The sequence below is a fragment of the Pteronotus mesoamericanus genome, unplaced genomic scaffold (assembly GCF_021234165.1).
Source record: "Pteronotus mesoamericanus isolate MK-2021 breed Mesoamerican mustached bat unplaced genomic scaffold, CSHL_Meso_final scaffold_1186, whole genome shotgun sequence".
Classification (NCBI taxonomy): Eukaryota; Metazoa; Chordata; class Mammalia; order Chiroptera; family Mormoopidae; genus Pteronotus; species Pteronotus mesoamericanus.
Window position 1 is genome coordinate 11,012,653 of NW_026555302.1, and position 17,864 is coordinate 11,030,516.

A 17,864-nucleotide genomic window follows, 5' to 3' on the forward strand; every position below is an offset into this window, starting at 1 on the left:
GAACAGTTTTACTGGGATGGACCTTCGCATGAATAGGCTAAGGTCACTCACTACGGGGATGTTAAATTTGAGAGATCTCTATTGCAGTGGCCTTTAAATTTTATTACATAGAAGAATCAGTTGGAGACTTGTCAAAATGCACATTCTCAGCCTGCTTCTCCAGGTATGGAATGGAGCTCAGGAATTTGCATAGTTTAATAAGCAGCCCTTCTACCTGTAGAAGACGCAGGGAGTTCTCCGCACTTTGGGAAATACCTGTTGGGCGTCTTGAAGTGGCGAATCATGTCTCCAGCTGCAGGGAATGAAAGGAAGCTAATCAAACATTCTTTAGCAGTTGAGTCAGATAAAGTTAAATCATACAGCCAAAAGGAAACAGAAAGTTAAGTAATTTTCTGGAAATTTCTGGGCAAAACGTTGTCTTTGCCCTCAGTTATGCAGGTGATGCCAAGGTTTCACTATGTCAGGCGACGTCCTTGCTTCCTGTTGCAGCTTTCAGTGTGTTCTGTTAAGGCTCTTGCCTTTCTCTGTTACAGGAATGTGTGTTATTTCTCTGCCAAGACAAATGGCCATGCAAAATGCCATTAACCACATACAGGAGATAATACAGAACACAATAACTTTATTTAAAACAGAGAAAATTTTGACAAATGTTAACTGGACCTTAGTAGAAGAAAAAACGAGGATTAAATACAGCATTCCTGTGAGTTGTTACCTCCCCCCCACCCCCCCACCCCCCACAAAAGAGTCCTTCTTCCCCTCCCTGGGTCTACCTCTCTTGCTTTAGTTTATTATAAAACACTTGATTCTGCTAATTAAATGCCAGAAAACTTGGGGAGGGGATGGTGGTGAATGTATTTACTAGCTTTACTATATTGGCAAAAAGACTTCTTTGAATTCTATTTTTAAAGAGAAAGCCTGGTGATCTAACATATTTGCCAAAAACAGGAGAATTAGTGTTTTTACCAACTGGCTGGGTGAGTAACGGTGAATGAACTCAGCAAGCTGATGCTTGCAACCGACTCAGTAACTGAGAGATCTCTCTGCAGGTAAGTCTTATAAAAAGCAGATAAAACAGGCTGCTTCAGAGAGCAGTCAAGCACAGGCAGTTTTGGGGAAGAATTTCACTTCTAAATCTCCCCAAATGAATCGTAGTTACTTTGCCACAATTGGAAGCAATATTTCTTATTGGAGAAGGTTATCTACTTATACACGGCCCTTCATTTTTGTGATTTTTGATTTGAGTATTGAAATCTTTGTTGAATGCCTAGTAATTTTTACTTCTTTTTAACTTTATCTCTCTATGCTTTTCCAACTTAGTCTAATGCTGTCCAGTTTCACCACGAAACGGAGCAGGAGTCCCCTACAGATGAAGTTTTAATAGAAGAAGCCAGATTACATGTGGCTATAATACAAATGGTTGGTACTGTTCACATAATCTGCTTTTAACTTTGTTTTTATTCCTGTAATGCTTTTGATTCTTACATACAGTTTACAGGTGACTAGAAAAATGTTTTTTCACTTTTTGATAGTCTGTTGGTTCTTAAATTTATGTTTGGTTTGTGAAAGTTACAGAATAAAAATGAAAAATCTCAGGCTTTAAAGTTCAAGTAACAAATCTTATTATTCTATTTCTAAGTCTAGCAGATTTTAGTAGTTCCCTTTTTGGGGGCCTTTGAATAATGCTTGGTACCATTTACATATTTAGTAAAGTAAATACCCTCAAATATTTGAGACTTTTTATAAACTTAACATATTTGAGTTCCTTCTATCCAAAATTCTCTCAAGTAGTCATTTAGCTTATAAACCTAATAAGTTAAAATAAATCTAGTGAATCAAAAATTCTCTTAAAACATTTCAGATTTAATATTCCAATGTTATAAATACAGAGAGGTTATAAGGTAAAATCAAGTTAAATCAATTTATCAATTGCACATATTAAATTTGGATTATATTCTAATAAAATAAATTGTACTCAATATTGTAAGTACATAAAATACTATCTCCAGTCTTCTTTTTCACTTTTGTTTTCAGACATAATTATGAAAAATCTCTAACATACGCAGAAGTTGGTATAGAGGTACAGTGAACCCCGGGCACCTATCTTTTACCAACCATACACCCGTGACCAGCCCTGCCCCATCCGCACCCGCATTCACTCCCCCACCTTCCCTATTATTTTGCTATCACGTCATTTCCTCTGCAGATATTAGTACGTACCTGTATCTCTAAATTTTAATATATTTTAAAAACTGTCATAAAACACTAATGTATTGCAGCTAAAAATAATAATAATTCCTCAATCACATCAAGTATCAAGTCACTGATTGAATTCCCAAATGTCTCATAAATGGGATCAATGTGCATTTTCATAGTTTATATTTTTAAATTGGATTCCAGTAAAGTTCGCACATTGCAATGAATGAGTACATCCTTCTTGGAGTTTGAAAGGCCCTCATCCAGAGCAGTGGAGTCACATCCTCCCCCCATGGAATGTAGGCCGATCTTATCGCTTGCTTTGACCAACAGAATGTGGGAAAGGTCATTTCCTGGAGCCTGGGCCTAGGGAAGATTTGCAGCTTGCGCAATGAGCACATTATGAACAACGCGTAGAGCAATGGGTACACTTATAAAGCAAGAGAGTGTGCTCAGCATGTGGGGAGGTTTAGTGAGGAAGGAAGTAGTCCCAGGAGGTAACTTGAACCTCCAAGTTTAATTTCCATGGTAACTAAAAGGTATGACTTTTCTCCCGATATTTTTTTCTGGGTGGGGAGTGATATGAGAATATAGCCTACTCATGCCTGTAAGGTATTATATGTAAGATAAAGGAAGGGAATTAAAGGAAACCACTACAAAAAATAAATAACAAAGGGAGACAGCAAGACAAGACAAAGGGAACAAAGGAACTAAAAAAAGACCCAATTAACAAAATGAAAACAATTCTCATAATTATCAATCAATAATTACCTTACATGTAAATGACTAAATCCTCCAATCAAAAGACAGAGTGGCTGAATGGATTAAAAACAAAAGGTCCAGCTGTGTTCTGCCTGCAAGAAACACACTTAAGCTCCAAGGACACACACAGGCTGAAAGTGAAGGATCGGAAAAAGATAATTCGAGCAGGGGTAACCAAAAGGGAGCGGGAGTGGCTGTGCTTACATCAGACAGAAGAGACTTTAAGTCAGAATTGGTCACAAGAGACAAAGAAGGTCACTACAACGGGAAGATATCGGTCACAGTGAAAACTTTCAATTATAAAATGAATAAATTCCAGGGAGTCTAATGTATAGTATGGGGACTACAGTTAACAATACTATATTATATACTTCAAAATTGCTAAAAGAGCGGATCTTAAATATTCTCACTGCACACAAAAAATGGTAACTGTGAGGTGATAAATGTGTTCTAACCTTATGGTGGTAACTATTTTGTAATACCTACTTGTATCAAGTCGTCATGCTGTACACCTAAAACTTACACAACGTTATATGCCAACTGTATCTCAGTACGTCTGGGAAAAAGTTACACAAAAAGGACAGTTTACTTTTATCTCTTGGTAGTTCTTGGGGAAGCTGAGGTGACTAGTTACCCTTTGAATTAATAATTTGCATCATCTATTCTACCGTAGAAAGACGAAGCTGCTGAGGTTATTTCTATTACTGAAGTAAACTCTTTGAGCAGTACAGATTTTGAGTTTCCTGGGGCTAGGAACCTTTGTATCTTTTAAAACACCTGGGACGGTACTTTGCAAAAAAAAAGGAATATTCTGTATATTCAAACCGAATAAAATGTATTTCCCGCTATACCAATTTTCTGATAAAGGACTCTTATCATGTAATGAGTTCAGTAAGAATAGTGAGGGCTCTGTGAAGTCAAACAGAGTTCACTGCATTTATGTTTCAGTCCTTTGTAATTTGTATTTAAAATTGTATGTTTAGAGCAGTTTTGAAAAACAGTGTCAAGATGGAATCCTTGATGTAAAAGCAGCCCGGATATTAATCGGTGCAACCAAAAGCTATTGCACCACCCAAGGAAAGTAAGTATAGTGCTTATTTAATCAGTCTTTCCAAAGTTGAATTGGGTGTGTGATAAGGAATGAATGAACTGAGAATTAAGTGTCCAGACTGATCAGTCTCTTTTCTCATCTGTCTTCACTTACTGGGTCGTCCATCCATCCATCCATCCATGTATCTACGTTCTATTTTACCTGGTTGCAATTTTTCTTCCCCCCCGGAAAGTTGGTGACATTAGGAGATTACGGAGGAAGATCTGACTACAATGTAATTAGATTAGAGATTAGGAAAGTCAGGAAAGGAAACCCAGATGGTTCATTACACGATTACTTTGTCTGTCTGTCCTCTCCACTAAGTTACTGGATGCGGGAGTTGGGGAGCCTGGAGGTCACCGTTAGACTGCTCCCCGAGGTGAGCAGCATCTGGAGGAATTGACCCCGCCAAGGATGCTGATAGACGCAGTCACACCTGGTGGCAAAGCCTCTGCACCTAAGAGATGCATTGGTATCTGGTCACAGGCCTGGCAAACATTGGCTAATGGGTGGTCCAAGACGACAGTGATAGGGGATCCCGTCTGGGTGAGAGCTCACAGTCCAGCAGTCCGGTAATCTACCTGGGAGACGGAGCCTGACGCTGGCAACGTTCCCGGGCCGTGACTGTGAGTGGGAGGCCACAGAAGCTCAGCACTCAGCGCGCTTAACATGCCCACATTACACTTACATTTAGTACAGCTTTCCTTTTTACGGTAACCCCAAAGGCTAGCACTTGCTCTTTATTAAAACTAACATACGTGTATATTTTTCTGTTAGATTCATGAGTATTCAAGATGTTTCAGCTTATATAAAAGCTAGAAGTTGGCTTATGAAGTTTAAAAACATTTTAACTGTCTTGGAATATCATAAAGATAAGACATGCTTTATTCCATATGGGTAAGTATTGTGAACCTGTAATAGCAATATACTTGAAAATATGACCTTCCTATATTGTTAGAATACATTACCTTGACTTTTCTTGTTAAAAAAACAAACTTACATTATGATCGACTGTTACTGACTGAGAGGTGACTGAGCACAGTGCTTGCTTCTCTTTCACTATTCTGCTTCAGCAGCTTCATTGACTTCTTTTTCATTTTTATTTACTGATTATGGGGGGGGGGAGAGAGAAAGATATTAAGAGAAATTTATTGTTGCATTTATTTATGCATTCATTGGTCGATTCTTGTATGCGCCCTGCAACGTATAGGGGCGACGCTACCCGACGGAGCTGCCCCGCCAGGGCTCCATGACCCCCCTATGGGAGGGTGGGCAGGAAGCAGCAGAGGGTGGTCGTATTTGGGTTCTTCCAGTTCCATTTGCCTGTCTTAGGGTCATAGGCCTCCGAGCTCCTTCCGTGGGCTTCCGGTGTTCTGCGTGTAACCCTGAGCGGGGGCGGGAAGCGTCGGAACACTGGGCGTCAGCTCCCCACCCGGCTCCGCGGGCGCCACCTGGCGGCGCTGTGGGTGCCCGAGATTAGGAAAAGCAGCGCCCCTGTCCGCAACCCTCCCCAATGTCGCAAGATACAGAAGTTACCCAAGTGGGGCAGAGTCTTTGCTTTGTTATATAAGCTGTGAACTTGTGTACTTTTTAGAGCAGGAAGGCAAGGTTTTTCGACTAATAGAATATGTCAAAACCGGAAGTTACCAGGAGCACTGGCACCACTGAATTTTTCAGGGGGTGTTAACACACCTTTCAAAACAAATTTTGATAAGTTTTACTTTCTTCCATTTATTCAGTTTAAAGGGAAATATAAAAAATTAAAGCCCTAGGGTCTTGACATGCACACAGTTAACTTCTTTTTGTTAGGCTCCACTTTAGATGAATGGAAGACCATTTTTGAATACATAATGGTAATTATTAAGTAGAATATTTTCCCTTGTTTTTCATTTTAAACATTGCTAATGTTTTTCTCTAAATTTTTTTTTGCTTTCAGTGTATGAATCTTTGTATTGTTTCCCATGTATTATTAGCTGTTTTAAAAAATGCTCCCTATCCCTGATATAGATTAAGAAAAATTTTTTAATTTCTCCATTATAACTTCTATGTATAGAAGGTATATTTTAGATGTTTACTTATTTATTGCTTTAAATTACTTACACTTTCTTTAAGTTACTATTAATGATTTGTTTAAACAAATGTTGAACTTCACATTTTGTTGTACTTTTAAAGTGATCTGACATTTTATTTGATCTCTCTTCACAGGAAAAATAAATTTCGGAGACTTGCATATCACATTGTATTTTCAGAAGAATTTGAATATGCAGGACATATTATATCATTAATATACATTTACCCTATGATAATTCATCTATGGCCAATAGTGAGAGAGTTAAATGTGTCGGCACTAATATTAGTAAACTACTATTTTATATTTTTATATATATTACAGTCAGCATTGAAGGTACTGTTTAAAACAGAAATGTGTCCTTTAAAAAGAACAATTCAGATGCTGTGAATTTATTTTTGTCATATTTTTGAAATAACTTGATACTAGAAGCCATTTGCTGTAACTGTTGATAGAATCCTAGAATTTTAGTAATCCTTTTGAGTTTTCTGGGTTTGTAATGAAATCAGTATAATAGTCACAGTCTTGGACATCAGTCAAATAAAGCAACTCTCATAAAATTGGTGAGAAACTGAAAGATCAAGTGAAGAGAATTGAATATACAGACATGGATGTTTCTCTTAATTTCTCTCTGTAATGATGCAAAAAGTAAATAAGCAAATACAAACAAACTGGTTTACTAGGTTCTCATCATCATCTTTTACTTCAAAGATCTATCATCAGAATTACTGTTTTTAAGTATTATTAATAGTATTGCAATGAATCTGTGTACTGCTATTTTTCATGGCTTGTTTTTGTCATTTCAGATTATTATATATTTTGAATTAAATTACGATTTTTTATATTGGAAATTAAAAATAATTTTTTTGGAAACCCACATGAATAACTTAAAACCCTACTATTGGAATATAACTCATTTGTAGTCAAGGATGTGACTGTTAATTTCTAAGACTCTCCCCCCACCCCCCACCCACATGACTGTATAGACACTATGAAATGACATATGTTCTATTTGTTTTCTAAACAGATAATAATTTTGAAAAGGAAATATTTTCACCAACACTGGAACACTCTGGAATTTTTTATCTTGCTCCTTGGAATTGTTGATATCCTTTGTATATACTTCGTCAAATTGAGACCAGACGACGTGGTTCTTATTCAGATTACAGTCGTAATCGGCTATTTAAGAATAATTAGATTTATTCCCCTCATCAAGGTAAATCTTCACATTTTACAATGCGGGGTCTTTTCTGTGCGGTGTTTGTGAAAGGTGCTGAGAAACCTCGCTGTTTTGAAATGAATGCGGGAAGGCGCCGTCTCCTCCCCCGGAACACGCTTTCGGCGGGGGTCTGCCTGGCTCCCTGTCTCACCTGGTTCAGGTCGTGACTCAGATCTCTCCGTCTCCCAGTCCCTGACACCCAGGGAGGACGGCACCTGCCCTCTAGACGCCCGGCTTCCCGCCCCATCTCCCTGACCCCTCTGCACCTGCCTAAGTTTGCCCTTCCCCCACGACAGTACCACCTTTTCCCTGCGTGTTCAGTGTGCCTTCTGTCGGGCAACAATCTTTGTTTTTGTCATTGGTATCACCCTACAGCTCTAGGATGAAGACTAACATGCCGTAAGCACTTCATACAGATTGGTTGAGTGAATGAATAAAAATTTTGATTCCATTGGAAGCAGGGTGGAACTGGAAACAAATTCTCCACAAGTTTTAGTAAAATTTGCTCATAAAGCCTTAACTGTGCAGAAACATAAGAATATTTTCTTGCCCTGGCTGGTTGGCTCAGTTGGTTGGAGCATCGTCCCATACACCAAAAAGTTTGTGGGTTTGGTTCCCCATCAGGACATATGCCTGGGTTGTGGGTTCAGTCCCCAGTTGGGGCATGTACAGGAGGCAGCCAACCGATGTTTCTCTCTCTCACTCCCTTCCTCTCTCTAAAATATCAATGAACATATCCTCGGGTGAGGATTAAAAAACAACTTCTCTGCAGTCTGCACTCACACAGCGTAATCCCGGTGGAATTTAATTTTACCGTGGCCTTCAAACTCCTCAGAAATGACTATTCCTTCTTTCTATGGCTCTGGTTCACACTCTGAGGGTAGATTTTCAGATTGTTGGTTTCTTCTCTTAAGCCTCTCCTCTCTTTCCAATGGCGTTGCCTTACATACGCTTTCACTGTGGGAGCTTTAGATGATTTCTCTTGCCACTCCAATTTTTTTTTTGGAGTCATTCAATTTTTATTACATCAACTAAACCTATTAGTATGTATTAAAGTTATAGAAGATCAATATTTTTAAAAAGTTGCTGTAAACTCTGATAGCAAAAGGCAGACATGTTTTTAGAGGGTGAACCCCTTGCCACTTCTGTCCGGCACATTCCGGCAAATGTCAGTGAAGCATATGTAAGGAGTTAATGTAATTACTATCCTTGTGATTAGCTTATTTTATTGAGTACTTACTGTGTCCCAGGAACATAGCACGCTATCTAATTAAATTATTACAGTAGCCTTATGAAGTGGATGTCACCACTGTATCAAGTTAGGTACTTTCCAAAGAAACACATCTGTATTGGAGAGCTTGCAAAAATATGGAGATTTTAAAAATTTGGATCCTCTCAGTTATAGCTCAGGGGTTATCAGGGCATCGCAGAATAAAGCTTGTAAAAATCGCCTTTCAGGTCTCCTCCTCTGCTCAAAGTTTCACAACCAAAACAGCAGCTAAAAACATCCCTCCCTTCTCGGCCCCTGTGAGTCCTGCGCTGTGACGTTCTTTTTCTGTTCCCGTCTCCCTCCTCTGTGACCTGGTTCCCCACCAGCTGCCCTGAGGCTGCTTGGCCCTGGTAACTCTGTCTCTGTGGCCAGCTGCCCTGCTCCACCGGAATTCTGGTACTTAGGTATTGTTATCCTCATTGTACAGAGGAGGACTCTGGGTCCCCAAACTCACCACGTAACTGGCTCAAGGCCACAGAGACCGTTTGAATCCAGGAAGGTGTGTATTTAAAAGCCCAGTCTCCTCAGTCACCACCCTCTCCGGCCTCAGCTTGTGATTCAAGAAGCTAAGTGCTAAGAAGCATCATTCATACCTTAAGTGCCTGTCTTATAAGTGAAGACGCTGAGCTGCAGAGATGATTTCTGTGGTTGGTGACTGTTACCCAGGCTACAGGACCACCTCTCTTGTCTTGTGAAATCTGGGGGTATGGAAAATGGGGGGAAGGTCCCCATCACAGCTACAGAACAAGTCATTCACGAGCTTTTGTTTCTTTTGAGTGGCTCTCAAATCTGAGTGTGCACAGAGTCACCTGAAGGGCTTGTTGCCACACCGATTCCTGGGCCCCACTCCCGGAACTCCTGGTGCCGCTGGCGTGGAGTGGGGCCCAAGGACCCGTGTTTCTACTGAGCCTCGGGGCGACGGACGCCGTGCTTGGTCCGGGGACGGCACTTCGTGAGCTCTGCCTTAAATGGTGCTTCCCTCGCCCCATGTTCAGGCGTTTTCCCCTATCCATTATTGCAGATAATAATACCACTACTGATAAATATTGCGGATGTGCAGATCAAAAAGCGCCTCAGCCTGATGTATAGCATCACCAAAGGCTACGTCAAAAGTCAAGAGGACGCCAAATTTTTAGTCAAACAAATTTCTGGCCGAGAATCAATATATCAGGTAAGAGACAGGCCCTCGTCCTTTGGCAAAACACAGAAAACAAAACCAATTACTTAGATGTGTTCATTCAGCACTGTTTCTACAGATATTTGGCCCAACAGATAAATTATAATGAGCGAGGGGGATTCGATTGTTGATTCCAAGAGCTGCTGCCGAAAGCCATCGCAGCCCTTTAGATTTCAGCTATTTATTACCAGACAGAGAGAAGGAAGCCTGCTCTCTGTTTGCATTTTCTGAGTGCAGAGTAGAGAGGACACTCCCTAAGGTAGAGGGCGCTTGGCACGCGCTGCAAGCAGGAGCTGGGACTCCACCGAGGCACCAGGGAAGGGCGGGGCCGGAGCGGGGAGAGGACAGAGGGCAAGAGGGCAGTGCTGATGGCGGAAACGTGAAATGCTGGCCCTGAGCAGTGGATGAGTCGTGGCTTCTGTCTGTCTGTCTACCTACCTACCTGCCTATTTTTTAAAAATCATTCAATACCCTCATTTCCAGGCAGAAGGAGCTTTAGTACCGAATGGCAGGTGAGGCTGTAAGCACACTCGGGCCTTGGAGGTGGAACCAGACACTGGCTGACCAGGTTCTTTCAGGCAGTCTGTCCACCCCAGGTCGTCCTGCAGGACCGCAGGGGAATGTCCCTGCAGGGGGATTGTAAGTTTCATACATGACTTGAGGCTTAAGAGTGCGTGGCCTTAAAAAATATATATATATATTTTCAAAAATAGTATCATTACTGCACATTTGTCCTGTGATCATTCCTCTTTGGCCAATGGTGAGAGAGTTAAATGTGTCAGCACTGATATTAGTAAGCTACAGTCTTATATTTTTATATGTATTAGAGTCAGCATTGAAGGTACTGTTTCAAATAGAAATGTATACTATAAAAGGAACAATTCAGATACTGTGACTTTATTTTTGAAATAATACTAGAGATCACTTGCTGTAACAGTGGCTAGAATCCTAGAATTTTAGTAATCTTTTCGAATGTTCTGGGTTTAATAATGAAATCAGTATATGGTCTGGCACGAATAACGCCCCTTTTTATTGCAAAATCTTTTATTACAAAATCATAAGCATGTAATTATGTAACATAACAATATCACACTCAAACACATCATATGAAATTTTAGGTGAAATGTTCAAATTAAAACTACATATATATTTATGGAGGAGAGAACATTAAAAATAATATAATGAAGAAAGTAAAAGTACCCCTGCCAACACTCCACTCTACACTTTCCAGGGTTAAACTCCTCTATTGCTTGCCATAATTTTAATAATACACATGTGTATTTAATTCTTGGTTGGTTATCTCTAAACAGCCTTCATTTACTCTTTGCCACGAATTACAAGAAGATTAGAAATCCTTATCCTTTAACCTTTTCTTTTTTCTTCTGTCTTAAATTTTTGGAGCTATTAATTTTTTTATGTTATAACGTACATTCTTTTCTGTAAGTCTTCATGTTTTTTCAATACACTTGATCTTAGCCCAACGGCTGAGAAGCGATGATGGTTTTTCAATAGATGGCGCTGTACAGCAGCCTGACAGTTTGCTGCGGGTCCAGCTTGGGGTGGAGGGGGCGTGGCTGCTGTCTGTGGCTTCTGCAAACGCGGCTGGCGCTCGGTGAGCGGGTGCCGTGCACAGGCCAATAATTGGACATCTTCCCCATGTGGACTCAAGGTTATCAAGAGAGAAGAAAAACTTAATAAAAATTGTATACCGCAGTCTTACATTTAAAACGAAAGATTTATTACGTGTGTTTTTCCTAAAGAGCAAAAACTTGAACTGCTTAAACTCGGGATAACAAACAAGCTGTTCTCTCTAAATAGCACTGAGCCGCGCACCATCCGGTGCAGCGTTTCAGCTTCCCCGACCTGACGGGCTGAGGAAGCTTCGGTTGTCAGGGTTACAGGGGCTTTTGTGTGACCCTGCGCAAATTCCAGAAAGACTGAAAGCCAAGAGCATCCCTGTGAGGAGCGGAGCCTTGGATGCTTGGGATACTCGACAAAGTATTGTACGATGGAACAGAGGTCAGCGAGTCTTGGGGCGGAGCCGTTTCTTAGCGACATTGTCAGGGGTTACCAGCAGGAAACATGAACTAATTGACACCCTGTTGTTCTCATTGTCCCGCCGTTTTTGTGCTCCCGATAGACCGGCTCCCCAAACAGCTGCTCAGTTGCGTCCCCCTGCGCCTCCCGCCCCCCCCCGCCCCCCCGCAGCGGAGCTCTACCTATGAGAATTCTCCTCGACGCACAGATAATCTTCTCTAGAAATGTTACCTAATCTTACGCGAGAAATGTCGGGCACAGTGGTTATGCGAGCTGCTGACTACACGACATCCAGGGCGGCCTGCGTCCGTGTGAGCGCGGCGGGCAGGGCTCGCCACACGTCCCCGCCCCCCCACACCGGGTCGCACACTCAAGGAGGTTTCTACGATGGGACTTTTCCCCTCAGAAATGCCCTTGGTATAATAAATTAATGTTTTTCCTAACTTCTTACAGAAATTATATGAAATTTTGGAAACCAACAAACGGGAGGCTGTCAAAGAACTAGGTAGGTCGGTGGAGCATCTGATTTCCTGAAATCACACCTTGCGTGTGTGTGACCTGCCATTGAGCCAGCGCTGACTGCTGGGGACTCGGTGATGAGTGATGTCCACAGTGTCCCATCCTCAACAACCCTGCTCGGCTCCCGGGGACTCCTCCCTGTGTCTTCTTTTATGGAGTCAGTCCGTCTCATAGTTGGTCCCCTCTTTTCCTGCTGCCTTCTGTCCCCTGCCCCCAGCATTACTGTCTTTTCCAAAGAACTCACCACGACGCATGACATGCCCACAGTAGGACAGCTTCCGTTGGGTCATTCTCGCCTCCGGCACTGTTTCGGGCTTCATTTGCTGTAGGACCCGCCATCCCATCATTTAACCAAGGAAAGACCGGTTCATGCTTTCATTCAGTTACTCAATCATCCATTTACTCATCCGACCAGCGTTTGTTGAACACATGTAACGGGCCCAGTGTGCGAACAGTGCAGGGCTTCGTGGAGGGCATGACCCTCGCAGTAGACAACTGCAGAAAGTCCGAGGTGTTCCAACACTTGCTGGGGGAGCGCAGGGGGATGAGTGGGGAGAGTGGAAAATGGGTTAAAGCGACAGGATCAGATTCCTTAAGGCTGTAAGAAAAAGGTGAAAATTACCTTTGTTTGACAAAGGGTGGTTTGGTTTGGTTTTACTTTGTTTGCAAGGAGGCTCAGGAGCGCAAAACTGCACGGGACGTCGTTTCTTGAGTGTGTGTAGTCGCCCTGCTGGAGTTGAGGCACACAGCAGGGGTCCCAGGGTCTCCCGCAGAGCGTCCTCGGGACTGTGGCCAGGCCTCCACACTGTAATTTATAGACAGTTGTACATGGCGAACGAGACAACTGCAAGCAGTGCTGCGGCAAGGGCAGGAGTTTGCTGGCGGAGCCGGGCGGGGCGTGCTGCGTGCTCGGCAGGGGGCGGCTCTCTCCCCGCGGGTGGGGGAAGCCCCATTTCAGTTTTCTCATCCATGGAGCGGAGCTGAAAATAACTCTGGTCCGACCGGCCTCCCAAGTTCTGTATGAAACAGGAACAGAAGGATATTGCACAAATACTTTGGAAATTACAGCCTGTTATACAAGTGTGAGTTGTTGCGGTTATTGCGCTGTTGGCTTACTGAGAGCTTTGCTTGCTCCAGGGCTCATAGAGCACGAGGGGCGCGATGTTGTCATCGCTCTGAAGACCAGGCAGGCCATCCGGACCGTGATCGCTAAGTCTCTGAAGCACCTCTCCTTCCTTTGGTCAAGAGGCATCATCGACAAACACGAGGGCGTCGAGATACATAAGGTAGTAAAGCAACTTTTTCATGTGGCTTGAGCCCATCAGCCGGCCACCCCCGCCTGCACTGCTGCTTTAGCAGAGTGTCGGGAGAGCAGTGACCTCGTGGCCACTCTCATTTGCCCGCAGCCTTCGCCACCACTAGCGGCAGCCAGCAGCAGCGCTGCCCGGTGCTCTCCAGGTCAGAACGACCTGGTTGTGAGTGAGACGCTGACCTGAGCTGGGCTTAGCACAGAAGTGGGTGTGGGAGACAGTATGAGCACCTCACAGAGCCCACAGGAGCCGGGCCCTGTGGCCAGGCCTCAGGAAGGGGCTTGAGTAAGGACCTAGAAACCTTGCCGCCGTGGCATCTCCTTTTGGCTCCCTCTACCAGCTCCAGACGTTTCTGCTGCTCTCTCCGCCGGTGGACTCTGTACCGCCTGGTCCCGCCAGCTGGGGTCGGGGAGCTGGGAGTCGCACAGTGTTACTTGTTAGTGGGGGGCGGGGGGGGGCAGGAAGGGGCTGCTCTGAGGGGAGAGGAGCAGGGACGGCAACCTAATCAGTGGGCTGATAAACAGACTTTTGAGAAATTATAAATGTATCGGCAAAAAAGATCAGGACCATAAGCTAGAGGAAAAAATGTTTGATTCCAGCATTCCACGCATTTACCATCTACACTCTGTGTTTGTGCATAATAAGCTGGTTCTTCCTGTCTCTCACAAGCATCTGTCTGCTTCGGAGCATAAAGCAGAAAAATGGGAGTTCTGGGCCTTCCTTCTTTCTGTGTTGCCAGCTGGTGAGTGGCTTCTGGGTGTCACAGGCTTTTCCTTGTCACCAGTAGCTCCCAGCCATGGCCACCGTGCCCTGGGCTTCTGGACAGTTGCTGGACAGGGTCCCGCTCCATCGCCCCGGCAGGGAAGGGGCGGGGGACAGGCCAGCCCGCTCCTTCGCGGCGCGCTCTTTGGTGGCCGCAGCCCCGTGATGAAGGACCGCGTGGGTGACATGATTTTCCCGTGTGCCTGTGAGAGGGGAGGAGGGGCCACTTTAGAGCGCCCTTCAAGTGACCCCCCTGCACACACACTGTGTTTTGTATTTTTTTCACTTATTGCTTGAAAGGCTATGTAAGATTCAATTGAATGCTTGATACCCATAAATAATAACCCTTAGGAGGAGAGAGACTTATTTTTTTCCTATTGGTTTGTTTAGAAAGCTAATGGGTAAACAATCATTCCATAGTTAGTAATGAAATGCCTACTAATTGTCCAATTGTTAGCCAAAGAGATATAATTATCAATCCCAGGTCATAAGGTGGCAGATAAGTCTATTTGATTTAATTAAGTACATATGTATTGAATACTTACTACATGGTGTGGGGCTCAGGATAATTAATGGATACAACACTGACCCCAAAGTCTATGAGCTCTTCCTAATTCTTTCATTTAGACATTTGTTCATCCAACAATGGAAGTGACATAATACGGAAGGTGAAACACATGCCTAAAAATAAGACTAGTACAGTTCAATGAGTTCCATAAGGGAGACCTGTAGGAGGTGCTGTAGGAATAAGACAGATAAATGGTCATCTCCTACCTGGTGAGGGAAGCCAGACAAGGCTTCTGAGTTCACAAAGCTGGAATTATATCCTATAAAATTAGAAAGGTTTAAAGAAGCAAAGCATGCACATAAAAAAAAATTGGGAGAACATGGCATTAAATCATATAGTAACTAACTATGAAGTTTAGATAGTTTGAGGTTAAGACAGGGTAGAACATATATGTCTGTGTGTGTTAGCTGGAGTATAAAGATGATAAATTGAAAATGAGATAACATGTCAGTAAAAATAGTAATAAGGGGATAATATGAGCAAAAAGAATGTCAGAGAACAATTTAAATAAAGAGAATCTCTGAGTCAAAAATCAAAGTTAAATTTGCATAACAGTTGTTTATTTAGATTTCCTTAGTTTTAACCTAATATTCCTTTTCTGTTATAGAATCTGATTACCATTATTTTGATTGTTTTTAGGTACTTCTTTCAAAAATAAAAGCACTGAACAACTTTCCTATGGCAATCCCGCCTCCTACTCCTGACAAATATCTTCATAAGATTGTTTGGCTGGAAAATAAAGATGTTCTCATTAAGTTCTTCAAGGTAAAGATTCTGTCTTCTGTTCTGGCTCAGGTTTGATTATTTTTCGTTTTTTCCACTCCTTAATGCAAAATTAACAACAATAACAACAACAGAAAACTAAAGCAGGAATCCTGTAATGGATGTCAGTAAAGGGTAAGTCAAAGCAAAACCTAGGAGCGCAGATTTCATTTTGAGCCTAAAAGGAAAAGATTGTCTTTCCCAGAATGGATTATCTGTTTAGGATGAGCTATCTCTGTTACTTGATTGTTATTAATCCCATCTTATTTTATGGTGAAGAATTCTGGACTTCCAGGTGCACACTCTGGAAAAGATTTTTTAGAGCAAGCTCCCGCATTTAAATGACTATACAGGCCAGAAAGATAACATAGAAGTAAAACCATCCGGGTGCAGTGTAAGAGGGAGCAGTGAAGACCGTGGCATATCCAAGAGCTCATGCATGGTCTAAAGTCACCAGAGTATTGCTGCTGGAAGTTGGGCTCTTCCAACAAATATGTATTGAATATCCCTTATGTGCCAGAGACTATTCTCGGTTTGGGGATATGGCAGTGAACAAAATAAATGAAGTCCCTGCTTTCAGGGACTTTATATTATATGGATGGAGATGGATAATAAACACACCAACACATAAATAAAGAGTCTGCCAGACGGTGAGAAATACTGTGGAGAAAGGGAATATGGTTGGGCAGCTATTTTATATGAAGTGGTCAGAGAAGACTGCTCTATTAGGTGACATTTGCAAAGACGCCTGGAAGAAGTGAAGGAGCAAGCCACGTAGAAGGGAGAAGAACACCCTAGGCAGGAGCAGTGCCCCGAGGTGGAGTGCGCTTGGAGTGCTGAAGGGCGTCACAAAGGCCCCGCTGGGCTGGCGGGAGCAAGGATGGAGGGAGGGGAGGAGGTGGGAGCAGCTGGGAGAGCCCGAGTTTGTAGAGCTTTGCTGGCCATTGCAAGGACTTTGGCATTTTGTGTGAATTTAACGGAAACCAACTGGAAGGTCTGGGACGGAGAAGTGACATGGTCTAACACACTGAAAAAGGGCCACTGCTGCTGTGTTGAGTTAGGGCCGTAAGGGGTCAAGGGCGAGCCAGGGAGACCAGTCAGGAGGTAGTTCCAGCGAGGGAGGCAAGAGACGACGGTGGCTTGGACTTGCGGACGTGGTGAGAAGCGGTCAGACTCTTGATGTTTTAAAGGGAGAGCCGGCAGATGCCGACGGAGTGAGTGTGAGAGGGAGAGAGAGTAACATCTAGAAGTTTTAGTCTGAACAGAATGGAGTTACCATTTAATTAGATGGGGGAGAGAAGATGGTGGGGGGAGACAAGAGTTTGATTCCAAATACATTACGTTTGGGAAAACTATTAGACATCCAAGCACATATGTTGAGTAAGCAGTTGAGTGGATGGCTTGATCCTGGGTGGGAGGTCAGATTGGAGCCAGACATTTTGGGGTCGTCAGTACAGAGACGATGTTTAAGGTCTTGAGACGTGGTGAGGTAACTTAAGGGATTATGATGGACCTTCAAAAATTGAGTCCTGGGCTAGCCAACATTTAGAAGTGGGGAGATAAGGAAGAATTAGCTAAAAGAACTGAAGCTAGGAAAAGAGATCAGATTTGAGGTTACCCAAGGTGGGCAAAAGATACAAACTTCCACGTTATAAGAAAGTACTGCGGGTGCGAAGCACAACATGGTGACTGCGGCTGACCCTGCTGCACGCGCCATTTGAAGTTGCTAAGAGAGTAGATCCTAAAACTTCTCATCACCTGCCAAAATCTCTGTTAGACTTTTGGAACCAAGAAAACGGTGAGAAAGAATAGTACTTGCTTTACCACAAGTTTGATTGTACTATGTCTTGTGATCCAGGCATGTAGATAGGTGAGGCATTTGTTTGACCATAACAAGATACTTGCCTTGTCTTCTGGAATGAAAGCCACTGTAGTGGGGCCCTGCAGAGCCGTGGCTCTGATTCCTTCCATGCCATACCCGAGTTCTTTTCTTCATTCCGGGCGTTTTTGAGATTTTCTTTTGAAATCAGAACTAGCTAGTCCTGTTTTACTACTAAAACATTTCCCCTACCTGAAAGTTCCTGTATTCCTTCTGATTTTAAAAGAAACTAACATATTGTGGCGAGT

General features: G+C 42.9%; 1 protein-coding gene across 1 annotated transcript in view; it reads left to right on the top strand.

The window, feature by feature from the left end:
- The window catches only part of SLC9C2 (solute carrier family 9 member C2 (putative)), a 44,976-nt gene that overhangs the window by 18,799 nt on the left and 8,313 nt on the right, over nucleotides 1-17,864 (top strand). Inside the window, exons 11-20 of the mRNA XM_054587596.1 lie at nucleotides 534-700; nucleotides 1,333-1,416; nucleotides 3,939-4,036; nucleotides 4,823-4,942; nucleotides 6,251-6,449; nucleotides 7,141-7,329; nucleotides 9,624-9,773; nucleotides 12,270-12,321; nucleotides 13,473-13,621; nucleotides 15,615-15,740. Coding sequence (XP_054443571.1) covers nucleotides 534-700; nucleotides 1,333-1,416; nucleotides 3,939-4,036; nucleotides 4,823-4,942; nucleotides 6,251-6,449; nucleotides 7,141-7,329; nucleotides 9,624-9,773; nucleotides 12,270-12,321; nucleotides 13,473-13,621; nucleotides 15,615-15,740 — 1,334 coding nt within the window. The remainder of the gene's footprint in view (nucleotides 1-533; nucleotides 701-1,332; nucleotides 1,417-3,938; nucleotides 4,037-4,822; nucleotides 4,943-6,250; nucleotides 6,450-7,140; nucleotides 7,330-9,623; nucleotides 9,774-12,269; nucleotides 12,322-13,472; nucleotides 13,622-15,614; nucleotides 15,741-17,864) is intronic.